General features: G+C 42.8%; 1 protein-coding gene across 2 annotated transcripts in view; it reads left to right on the top strand.

Moving 5' to 3' along the window:
* Positions 1–411: 411 nt before the first annotated feature.
* hhat (hedgehog acyltransferase) overlaps positions 412–12,812 on the top strand; it is a 77,831-nt gene continuing 65,430 nt past the window's right edge. For both annotated transcript variants that reach the window (XM_061228569.1, XM_061228570.1), the window contains exons 1-5: positions 412–542; positions 1,516–1,661; positions 7,486–7,553; positions 8,123–8,236; positions 9,258–9,452. In XM_061228569.1, coding sequence (XP_061084553.1) covers positions 1,541–1,661; positions 7,486–7,553; positions 8,123–8,236; positions 9,258–9,452 — 498 coding nt within the window. In that variant the 5' untranslated portion in view covers positions 412–542; positions 1,516–1,540. The remainder of the gene's footprint in view (positions 543–1,515; positions 1,662–7,485; positions 7,554–8,122; positions 8,237–9,257; positions 9,453–12,812) is intronic.

Genomic DNA, 12,812 nt, shown 5'->3' with positions numbered 1-12,812 from the left:
CATTGATTCATATATATTGTAGGACTAATTGGACAAAAGTTCATGTACACAAAAAAAAAAGTAGAATCAGGTGTGCCTGATAAGGGTTGAAATGAAAACCTACAGGATGACAGATCTCCATGAACCGTATTTGGCAGCACTGTTCCAGCAGAACAAATTGATTTGTAAATGTCAAACGCCGCTAAAATACAGACCTTTTTTTACATGGACTGAAAAACAAAAAAAAGGCCTGTTTCTTTAAGAAAACGGTCTCCTGCGAAGGCGCCGGCGGAGAGTAGTCAAGCCACAGCTACACCTTGATGCAGTTTGCGTTGTATTGTTTGCACAGAGCGGCTTTCCTGATGGACGCAGCTTTGGTCCAAACAGGATACGCGCCTAGGAAAAATTACGGTTCCAAATTTGACCAATTAGAACACTGCGGGGCAGGAATTGACGGGAACCGAGGCGGAGAAATTCAACCATTTTCAGACTCGCTGTGCAGACGTATAAACGAAAGATGTTATGGTAGTCTAGACACACTGGAGTGAAAAAGCACAATGTTTGTGAGTAGACCTGAATACATTTTATAGACATGTACCCAGTTGTTCAACGGTTAGCATACTAACATGAGTACTAATAGGTTAATATGAACGCAGTCGTTTCTATCAATTGTATTCATTGTTAACTGTCAAGCCACGCAAACCAAAAACGGGTTATATCTTGATAAGCGGATTTGTCCCCCCCAGAACTCAACGAGACCATTATATAGCCTATTTTTAAATGCATTTAACATTTAAAGCCATTTCCAAAGCATGAGTGTGCAGCATATAGCTCGAAATGGTCCCATTCTCTTTTGCAAACGAATCAATATGAAATGATAATGATTGATTGCCGTGCTTCACCTGTGTTTACATTCTTATAAAATGAATGCTTACCAGCTGTGAGCGACAGGTACAGCACGAACGACCTAAAACAGTATAGCTGTACAATCAGCAGAACAAATTCAGGCAAACTTTCGCTATGTATGCCTTTAATGAGGCCCTCTGAAGAACGCAGATATGCCGATACTTTCGTTTATTAATTTGGCAAGCTCTTGCTACCTTACGTGTTCTGACATCCCCAAATGGATCGTTGTGGTGCATAATAACAGGATGAGTTCGCCAACATCCTTTTTCTGATACAGTGCACGTCAGTTGTATTCAAATCCTGGTTACAGTGAGCAAACTGGCAGTATCAGAGTTGTAAAATTAGAGAACTTACAACTAAGTACAGAGCCCCTAGGGGACATATAGAGAAATGTGTATCGTAAGAGATCCATGTCTCTAGGGAATTCAAATTGCAATTGCAAATTCACAATGAAATAGCTATTTTGTTTCCCCAGTATGTTCTTCGCTAGAGATATTAATTCGTAACCCGCGATATGTTTGTTTCCATGCATTCCATATGTTTTCAAATAACGGTAACTATTGTTTGTAGATGTATTTATTTATAAGTCCATTTGATTGTTTATAAATTCGAGTAAATATTTTATTTCAGGAACACAGGACTATTGCTGCTGACGATGAGTACCCAGCAGGAATCTTCTATTGCATCTTTGCCAGGCTGGGAAATCTTGATCTACTGGATCCTATCCGTTGGGTCTCATTTGTACTCGTTCTATCATCTGCACAGATTCTCAAAAGGTAAGGCATTTTCATCACTCATCATGACACATTTTGGCTTGGATGTAATGCATGTCATTGTCAGCCAGGATGTATCAGATGTTCATTATGATTTTAGAATGGACGGATCATTCATTCCCAACCCTGTTCCTGGATATCAATGGTTCTCACTCCAACACCAACAAAGCACACCTCATTCAACAGCTAGAAATTTCGTTGAGCTGCTAATCCATAGAATTCTGCCGAATTTATTGAAATGTTTGGTAGGTCCCCAGGAACAGGGTTGGGAACCACTGGAGTTAAATGTACTTGATTAAGGGTGTCTTACTCCAGTCCTGAAGGTATTTTTGTGTTTTCTGCAGGTTTCTGTGTTCTCACATCAGCAGTCTAGTAAGGCCTTGAGAACAAGGTGTGTGGACTTTTTAGCTAGTTGGTAACTTGAAATAGTCATTTGCGCTGATACGCTCCAAAAACCAGCAGACACTGTGGAATGCTCTCCAGGAATGCAGGTTGACACCCCTGTACTTGATATAGAGGTAGTGAATTGGAAACACCTGGGTAAATGAGGGACATATTTATGCCATAAAGGCAGATAAAACACAGGTGTGGCTCATCCTGTGTCAGAAGGTGAAGCCACACATCCTCCAGTCTCATTTCTCGGATGATGATATCACCGCCATTCATTTAACTGTTCTGTGTCTGGACTTGCGTACTCCGCACTGAATACTATATATGTATACTATCATTCAGCATACGTACGTCTCTGGTGTTTGCAAACTACCAGAGAGAAAGAGGCAGGGCCTGCACAATCTTACATACTCCAATGTCTCACTGGATCTAGTATGACATCAGAGTGTTTTGCATACAATTTGCTGCCGACTGAGATATTAAAAATGTTCACATACTATTTTTCCAAAATACACAAATGGTCTGCTGATTTAATTTGTTGTGAGTCTCGAAGGACCATGTATAAGCTCTGCCACTGGCAAAACTTTAGCTGCAACCCAAATGTGTGATTTTAGAAGTTATTTTTATAATTGATAACCCGCCATTGCAGTTTTTCCTACAGACCGGCTCCCATCAGATGTGCAAAGCCCTAATGTGTTGTTTATGCTGATAATGAGTTATTCTTGCTCAGATGAAGTTTCGCAGCAGCGATGCGAGGTTTGGCCACTGTTGCCAGACGGGGAAACGCGTGACTCATCCTCAGGAACGAGAGGTCACTCCGCCTGGGAGCTGAACGAGCCTGGCAGTTTGAAAACAAGGTGGCAGGGCGCTTATTAATCAGCTGAAGCCATACCACTGATGATAATACATTACATGTTTGGTGCTTTCTGAGGACATGCATGCGCTTCACAATATTGCAGGGAGTTGGGTAGCAGGAAAGGTAACAGGAGGTGGCAAAATAGCAAAGTAAAGGTAAAGTCTGAGCAAAGAAAGGTAGAAATGTAAGATGGGGGTGTGATTGGGTGATGAGAAAGTGTAAGTGTGGGTTGTGATTTAGGGAGGGTTCATAGGTCAGGTTAACACGGTGAGTTTTAAGGCGGGTCTGTGAGGCAGTGTTTTGCATCGCAGAAGGGAGTTCCAGAACCTCCTAGATTTTGGGTTGGAAAGATGGCCACTGGTAGAGGATCTGAGGGGGGGGGGGGGGCTCAGTAAGTGAATTCTATTGATGATGCAGTGGGTGGGGTATCATTGGAGATATAGAAGTGATTTGGTTACTATACATTGTGTTGGGGCCACTTTATGTTGCTATTGCCTGGCCACTGAGTCCTGAATAATTTGGGGGCTTTTTGGTGAACTAGGGGCAGATACCATAGAGTAATGATTTCAAATAATTAGCTGGTTGTTAAAAAGCCCCCTCTGCCAACCAACATCAGGGAAAGTGCAGGTTACCCTGTCAATGTGCTTCTCAAATTGCAATTCAAGACTTCAACAACCACCACATCAGTCAAATTATTTAACCATTTTAACAGAAGAGTGATTTATAGGATGAGGCAGTCCTATAAATTTGCAATATTCATAAACCTCCTAAGGTGTGTTTATGTTCCAGCTTCCAGGGCTACATCCATAAATGTATGTAATTTAGTGTTTTATGAAAAAAGTCTGGCTGATGATGGGTTTTGTAACTAGATGGCACAGATAAAGGCTGATGCAAGATGTGGATCAGAGTGACTCAATGCATGAAATCCAATGAATTAATTTACTGGCGTACGTCAATGTGAACGCATCAATCTCATCGTAGGGCCTCGAAGCGACTCGTTTGAAAGCATCGCATCGTTTTGTTCCACGCTTTATCTCTGTTATCGCCTGACAGGAAACATTTTCCTGCTGAAAGGATTCGATAAAGAAAAGAGGCGAGATTGTTAAGCGGTTAAATTAAATTGTGATGGAGACAGACGCTCGGCACTTCTCCATAACATAGTCAGTTTTTGTTCTCTCCGCATAAGCGGGACTTAATTTCACGTGCGCTTCAACCTGCCCGCCGTACAGCTCATGGATTAAAAACATAACTACAGGGCACTACAAAATAAATAAGCAAGCGCCGTGCAGTTGCTGTTTACCTCCATTAGGGGGAGCTGTGGCATCGTTGCTTCCGGCGCTGGTTTGGGGAGGGTGTGACTGGAAGGGGGAGGTGGCGACGGTGCTGGTGGTGCAGTCAGTTTCCAGTTCACTGCACCATGCAGGAAGGCTTTCTGTTTCGGGGATGAGGTGACTGTCTCGGGAAGGGAATAGAGGGCGTGGCGGAGCCTGGGGCTTTTCTGGTGGGAGGGTGTTGGAAATGGGCTGACGCTGCAATGCAGAGCAGAAGGATCTGTTCGGGCCGATCTGCAGAGATACAGAGGGATTCCCTGATGGCTGTCAGTACAGCCACAGTATCCGACTGCACATCCTCCTGGTAATTTTAGGCATATATAGACCATTAAAGACAAGGCAAACTTTCATCGAATCGCAGTGTTCAAGCTGTTGGACGAATTCTGTCAAAACTCCAGTATATGCCGTGGTAGCAGAATGTTCCTTTTAAGGATGCAGGGTGTAAGAGTTTTGTATTAGGAAATGTAACGTGTATATGTAACGTGTATATGTCATGATAGACCTGTATAGACCTTGTAGTCTAGAACCAGTTCATAAGATACATTACATAACATTACATTGAATTGGCAGATGATATTATGCAGGGAAATGGACAATGTATTTGACTGTAACTGTCGCCACTTGATTTACCTGAGCTGTTGTGCCAAACCTGCCGAGCAACATTCCTGGACCGTGAAGTGCATTGGCAGCATCACTAAAGCACTAACACAAATGAACTATGCTACCCAAGAACCGAAATGCATTACCCGAATACATACAGGGTAGATCCGTAGTAGCATAATAAACCTGAAACCATTAAAATGCCATAAACTGAATTCCAGCAGATAGGTGTGCTAAGGAATGAGGTTGGGAGGAGAGCCAAAATGGAGTCTGGAGAGGTCAGCCGTCAGTCTGCTTTGGACGATGGCCAGTGATTTTTAGGGACAGATTAATCACAGGTATTCAGACATTCTGCTGAATGGAAAATTGTCTTTTCATTTATTGCAGTGCTTCCTTTATATGCCCTTGTTTCCTTGCTTGAATTTTCCATCAGAGTAAAGTGCTTTGATGTTGAAATGCCTTCCAACAGGTACTGTGTTTTTTCAGTTGGTGCACATAAGCCTCATTGTTCAGTGTAACACGTAAAAAATGAACATCAAGGAATTTAAGAATTGAAGTAATTTCATCATCTACGAGGACATAATTTGGTCCAATAAAATTTAGGTTGTTAGCTAGTTTCAAAGGCCATGGTTATAATTTTACATCTTACCGATTGAGATCAAGAGAAAGGTATTTGGGTGCATTTCAAACCACATAGACTGCTGTGTATTTGTAAGCATGCCACCACGCCCTGGCTAACTATGGGGGGCTAATTTAAATGTAGATAATTCATAAATCCATATGTTAAACTTGGGCAAGCCATAAATAAATGATTTGCTTGCACCTATAATGGAATTCCTTCGTAACAAAAGACTCGGTGACAGATTAGAATATGAAAAATGAGAACAAATTGTAGCATTTTCATTTGAACACGACTCGTCTGAGAAAGCAATTTAAAAATAAAACGATACCATGCTTATGCTCCACATTAATTATAGGCCTGTTTCACTGCTGTAATGTCCTCTCAATTGACTACCATTTCTATCCTCCTTCAGCCAGCCAGCAAGCACATCTGTGCAACCAGCTGAGCTGCATAGAACTGAACACAAGCCACTGTTTATCCATGCAGTATACACTCAGCCAATCATGTGGCAGCACCTAAATGCAAGAAAGCATGCAGACGTGGTCCAGAGGTTCAGCTTTTGTTCATACGGAATGTCTGAATGGGGAAGAAATGTAATCTAAGTGACTTTGATCATGGAATGATTGTTGGTGCCAGTATCTCAGAAACGGCTGATCTCCTGGGATTTTCGCACAGAATGGTGCGAAAAAACATCCAGTGAGCAGCAGTTGTGCAGGCAAAAACGTGTTGTTAATGAGAGAGAAGAAGGGCCAGACTTGTTGAAGCAGACAGATAGGTGACACTAACGCAAATAACCACGCATTACAACAGTGGTAGGCAGATGAGCATCTCTGAATACGCAACGTGGCAAACCTCTAAGTGGATAGGCTACAGCAGCAGAAGAAATATAATTCTGATAATTATCTAATAAAGAGCTCAGTGAGTGTATGCTGCATATAGTTGAATGCAGTAGAATCATTTTGATGTTGGAGACAGAATGAGAAGTGCCGTCTCCAGGGACATACATGGTGTGACTGTGCAATAGCTCCCTTCCCAAGCCCCCACAGGGGAGAACTCCTTAGGGACGGTTCTGATCCGGGAGATGAAGAACCGTGTGGAGTAGAGCTCTGAACGCCTGCAGGCGGGTCCGGCCTGCTGGCAGTGAGAGTGTGTGACAGCGAGGAGCCTCTTGCTCTGCCGTACATCGTCTTGTTTTGAGTAACGCCATCTCTCCTCGTCCCAACCTTTTCAGCCTTCGTTTCAGATCTAGCGGTGCTAAGTTTGTAGTGCTATCTCTGATGGTTTCCATTGAGGTCATCTCATTTTCTTTTGAATTTGCCGTATATGTATTTTTGAAGTGTGGTTATATTTTAATGTATTATAATAAAATATATAGAAATCCCTTGAATGTGGGGTGGACACGGATAACAGCACTTAAACACACCTAGCACACATTATTTATTTTTTGTTTGAAGACAGGAACCGCATTCAGGTTCGGATGGGGTTGATTTAGTTTCCTTAATGTTTTTATAGTCCAAAAAGGGGAACTTCGTGGCATGATATGTGGCACTGCCAGTAGGGCGGTTGACTCTCAAGCCAAATGCCCGGACTCCACATCAGCAGGGGTGTAATCGCCCCAATGCCCCAGCGAAGTGATGGGGACACTGTGCTGTAGGAGACGCAGTTTTTTGGATGAGACCTGGTCCTGACTCACTGTGGTCATTAAAGATCCCAAAGAGTAGGGGGTTCCCCGGTGTCCTGGCTAAATTCCCAACCCTGGCTCTTTCAACCTGCCACCTGATCATCCCCTGATTCAATTGGCAAAAAAAACATTGTTATCTTTCGCTCTACCTCAGCTGGTGTGTGATGAGCGTGATGGCACAAAATGGCAGCCGTGCATCACTGCAGCCTGGGTGCTATCGATCTATCTATCTATCTATCATGGCTCCTTCTGAGCAGTGATTCCTTCTCTGTCTGTCCGCTTCTGCCCTCTAACTGTCTGAATAAAGCAGAAATGTATTTGAAAGTTGACCATTTTTTACTTCACAGAATATGAAGCGGGCCTGGATAGGGAATTTGAATTACAGGAAGGATTTCTCATTCCAGGATTTAAAAAGGTATCAGACTTTTCTATATTCTATAAGTTAGCTATTTGAAATCGTTTCTTTAACCGACACCAGTAAAACAGTAAAACGCTGAACAGATTTGTTTTTAATGCATCTCTATTTTAACCTAAAATGTGTGCCAAATTCTTATTGTCTTTGTAAGTAACAGGCTTGGTTGAACTTCCTCATAGCTCTGTATTTTCAGATTTTGCCAGTGTCTATGTAGTCAAATTGTTTCAGTTAAGGCCAGTTTATAGTCCAGCAACAGTGTTGCTGGACTGAGATCGCAGAGCGTTCATGAACGTTCAATTGTCGGCCAACATAGACTGTGTGCACTGTCCTTAGCAAAAAAAGTATAAACCTACTCCTGCTGGGTATAACCCGAACGTGGCTGTGACCAGCTGCATCTATTGTACATCCTCAGTCACAGTGATGCTCTGTCACTGGCCTTTAAACTGGTCTTTAGGTATTTGACCCTGTCCTGGCTGCTGCAGTTTCTATAGGCTTGTGTGGGATTTTCTTTTTTTAAAGATGATCTTCTTGATGGATGCCATATCAGACCTCCCCCCCCTCTTTCTTAGGACCCCACTGACTTTGAGTGGAGTTTCTGGAATGAATGCGGCAGAAAGAGTTTACTCTGGAGTTTTCTGGGCCATGCAGTTGTATCAAGACTGGCAAGCTTCTTCATACCTCAGGTAAAAGACTAACGGGAAACTTGGTGGTAGGCTGTATATGTAATATACGGACCTGGGTCATTTGTTTTGGATTTAAATACTTTTCTCGGCTTGATTGATCTTGCCTGTTACAACTGAGCCAACCCAATTCCCAATACGCCACACAAGCTCAGTAAACTGTAGAAAAGTATTTTAATCCAAAACAATTTTTGCATTTGACCAAGGTCTGGTAACATACATACACATATATTGTAAACTCATAATAAAATACTCATACTCATAATACAATATATAATAAAATTTAATTACCATACATTTGAGTCGTCATTGTATATATATTGTAAGTTGTTTTGTATCAGAAAATGGCACTAGTTTCTCCTGTTTTCCTGAAAGAAAATATGCACAAAGAAGGGCAATAGCAAATCAGGCTGGCACCAGCCAAGAAACGAAGCGCCCAGCATTGGCTAGCACCCCATAAACCGTATGCACAACAGTGGCTAATCCAATTTCAGGGCAGTGCTATGATAGGATTGCCAGCAGCTAGAATAAACAAACCTGAAAATAGCTCACTGGAGGCCCACACAGGGGTATGAGTCTGGCTAAACCTAAACCTGGCCAATTTTACGAGCAAGATTTGAGAATTGGTTCAGTTCTGTCCTGGCTTGAAATGGTGTGCACTGTAATTGGGGTTAGGGAAGGGGGAAGAGGGGGGCGGCATGAGGGCGAATGTGTCGTTCAGCTTGCATTATTCCTGAAAATAAGTGAGAAAGTGGCTGAAGCGAGCACACAAATCCAAACCTGGGTCAAATATGTAATTGTTTTGGATCCAAAATTTTCAACTCTTTTCTGAGCCTGTCTGGCATAATGGAACCTATGAAATACTCTCAAAAAGGGCAAACCACGTCTTCTGGTCCTTGCTCAAATTGCACCAGGCCAGATCGATCGAGCACATAAAGTAATTGAATCCTGTATTTGACCCAGGTTTGATGAGGGTGCTTTATTATGTGAGAAAATGGTTGACGTGCTCTCTCACCCCCTCCAGGGTCGAGTGGGGGTGCTGACGGGGTACAGTCTGCTGGTGGCCTGGGCGGTGCTGGGCTCCAGGGGTTTGGGCCTGGTCCTCCTGCACACCTGCCTGTACTTCGGGGTGGCTCACCTGCGTAGGCCCGCCCTCACCTGGACCTGGACACTGACGCTGCTGGCTTCACAGTACCTGAGCCCAGTCGAGAAGCTGCAGGTGAACCCGCCCGTCCGTCTGCGTGTGTCTGAGCGTTTGTGAGTCTGCGTCTGCGTGTCTGTTCATGTGTCTTTCGGTCTATACAGGAGCAAATCCGAGTCTGTGTGTCTGTACACGTGACCGTCTCTAAGTGTGTCCGTGAGTCTACACAGGAGCATCACTGAGTCTCTGTGTGTCTGTGAATCTGTACTGGAGCATCTCAGTCTCTGTGTATGTACACGTGTGTCTTTCAGTCTATACAGGAGCATCTCTGAGTCTGCCATTTGCATGTCTGGGGCTGATGTTTTAGTGTCTATGTGCATCTGAAATTTCTTCTGAAATTATTCTAGAACCTTCTCTGCCTGATGACTTTTTGATGTCAGCTTGCCCTTTATTGGCTGCATCAGAGAGCATTAAAAAAATAATAATAAAAAAAAAGGCGGAATCAAAGCAGAAAGTGTGAGTTTATTTCATCTTCTGATGGGTCCTTTGATCTAGAGGGGAAAAAAAGAGAAATGTATACAGATATTTCAGTTGATTTCATCATGAAATGAAGCTGTCATCTGTCAGTTAAAGCATTACTTTACCACCCATTTATAATCAAACTTGTTTGCCACTCCTCTTGTGGAAACCAATATTGAAAAGCTCTAAATAAAAGTGCTACTGATCTGGAAAGTTATCTACAGCTTCTGATTTATGGCATAGCATATACAGAATGCAATATTGGACCCAAAAAAGTGCATGTAAACTCAGTTCATGTTCTAGTATATGTCAATTGCAGATATACTTGTACTGTATATCAGACAGACATAACATCATTTGAAGGTATAGGAAATATGAAAATAAAAAGCAGTAGGAAATGGCCCTTGCAGCCTTTGAAGGCTCAGAGAGCGACCGGATCTGTTCATTGTTGAGACTTTAGAGAGTGTGGTCACAGAGTCTAAAATGGTAAGAAGTGGAGGGGAAACCAATTTCTGGTTTTTCTGTATATTTTTCGAAGGACATCAATCTCATTTCAACTTTGGTGAGAAAAGGAGCATTTTCTTTTGGGGGCTAACAGTACCGCCCAATACAACATGGTAATATTCGGGGGGTGGGTGTTCATGGTTCCCCAAAGTCCCCCACCAGGATCCACATCCCTGTCCAATAATATGAGCGATGTGTACATTCTCATATAAGAAACTACTCTTTAATTTATTGTCAGTCATGAATTACGTATTCAGAAGGAAACGCATCATGTGTATGGAAATTTCCTCTCTTTCTCACTCATACAGTATATCATGAATCCAGATGAGGTATTAATAAAAACATCAATTATGTTGCTTCTGCCAATCTACGGGGGCGTCCTGAAATTAACACAGGGCGGCAGTTGGGGAGGAAACGTATTACTTAGGCCTCGGATTAATTCCAGGTAGCCCTCATAGACCGGCAGACGTAATATAATTACAGTTTGTTTTTACTGTGTTTCGCACATCACGAATGCTTCAGCCTGCCTCTGCTGGATTCCCAGGTGGGCCCCTGTTATCATGCCCCCAAGCAAGGTACTAACCTGGATTCCTTCACCAAATATCTGGCTGTGAAAATTACTGTCGGTAAATAATGTAAGCCGTGTCGCTCTCTCTGCGTCTGAGCCTCTGCTAAACGCCTGAAATATGAATGCAAGTGGGTGAGACATCCGGTACTTTAGCCACATTAACTCTGTTCCTTATTGGGAATCGTGAATGGCAGTGTTATTCCGGTGCTGTTGTAGAAGAACCTCAGACATGTGCTAAATCAATAGTCCTCTCTTTTATGTACTGTGATGGACACAATGTGTGTGTGAGTATGTGGACACATTTACTAGCCTGTGCCTGTACACACACACACACACACACACACGTTGTAGCATCATTTTTGTGGTAATCACAGTCATTTTTACCTTTTCCGTTCGGTAATTTGAAGCTAAATGCTAATAGCACTCGGGACTTGGAGAAGGGTGCTCTGCAAATTATTTTTATTTCTTTATTTTCTTTTCTGAGCCAGCGCCTCGGCAATTTGGCATCTTGACAATGTTGGAGGATAGATTGCCTCTGGTTTAGATGATTCCCTGTATGTGCATGAAAATATGATTTCCTTTCTACTCTTTAATACTGACATTTTGATGAGAGACCGTGGTTGGTGGGTTATTATGATTAATCAGACCTGTGTGCTCTTTGTTTTTTTCCCCTCACCTGCCCTGTTACAGAAGACAATTGAGGATTAATGAGGAACAGATAGATTTTCTTCAATATACTTTAAGATATACCTTTATTTCTGCACCTTTTTTCAACTGAGGCCGAGATCATAATGTGCTTCTGTAGCCCAGAAAGATTACCTGGAATGAGTTGTAGAAGCTCTGTGTTTTTTCCGGGCGGTTGAAACGGCTCCAGTTCCTCCGCCGTTGATGTAGTGCACTTCCTCAAGGCCTTCCTATTCCCTGCACTTTAATAAGGCGTAACACAATTACAGACGGGGTGATTTTCCCCGCTTCTCCCATTCTCTTAACTGCAGCCTTGTGGGAAGGAAATGCAGCACAAATAACTGTTCTTCCACATTTTTCACAGCCCGCCACCGTCTACTGTCTCTCTCGCAATCTGTCCTCCTTCTGTCCCTCCCTCCATCTCCTTTTGGGCTTCATGCATGAGCTCAGAAGTGTTTACTGTCATCCCATCCCTCTTCCTATGGGCCAGATTGATTAAATTTTTTCTCTTTTTAATTGAGAGTGCACATCGTTCCTTATATAGGAGGGAGTGTTCTGTACTATATATATATATATATATATATATATGTTTATTGTATTTTTTACGTTGATGGTGAAGATAGTAGGGACGGTGCCGTGGGGGGCCTTCGAACCCCCAGGTGCATTGTGGGATTGGTGCATGCCCTCCGAGTTGCCCGCCCTACGGACCGTGGCACACCACACCCCCCACAGATCACGAGCGCCAGGCTTTTCAATGATCCCCAGAAGTCAGGCGCCGAGCGTTTGATTCACACAGGGTTTCGTCTGTGACACCGGGAGAACAGTTTGGAGTTTATTTATTATTTCCCATTGAGGAGTGTTGGCCAACACTGCAGGTGTTAGCTCATCATAGACACGGCAAGAACTGGCAGTGACGAGCTGCTGCTTCTTATGTAAGCCAACATTTAGCGCCGGGTATTTTCAGCTCAAGTTTTTTTGGAGTAGACAAATCTGCTATGTTAACCTCCTACTCACTTGTTTATGTTGAGCAAAAGCAATTTATTTACTTAAAGTTAAAAAAAAATGGTAAAAAAAAAATTAATATCAGCTCAGGTTGGTACTTTCTCATGAACATGCTTATTCTTTTAAACCATATACCTTTTGCCCCTGTTGGTGTTCAGCCT

This window comes from Conger conger, chromosome 18, assembly GCF_963514075.1.
Source record: "Conger conger chromosome 18, fConCon1.1, whole genome shotgun sequence".
Lineage (NCBI taxonomy): Eukaryota > Metazoa > Chordata > Actinopteri > Anguilliformes > Congridae > Conger > Conger conger.
Note: the sequence above shows the minus strand (reverse complement) of the source record. Positions and strands in the feature narration are given on the sequence as shown.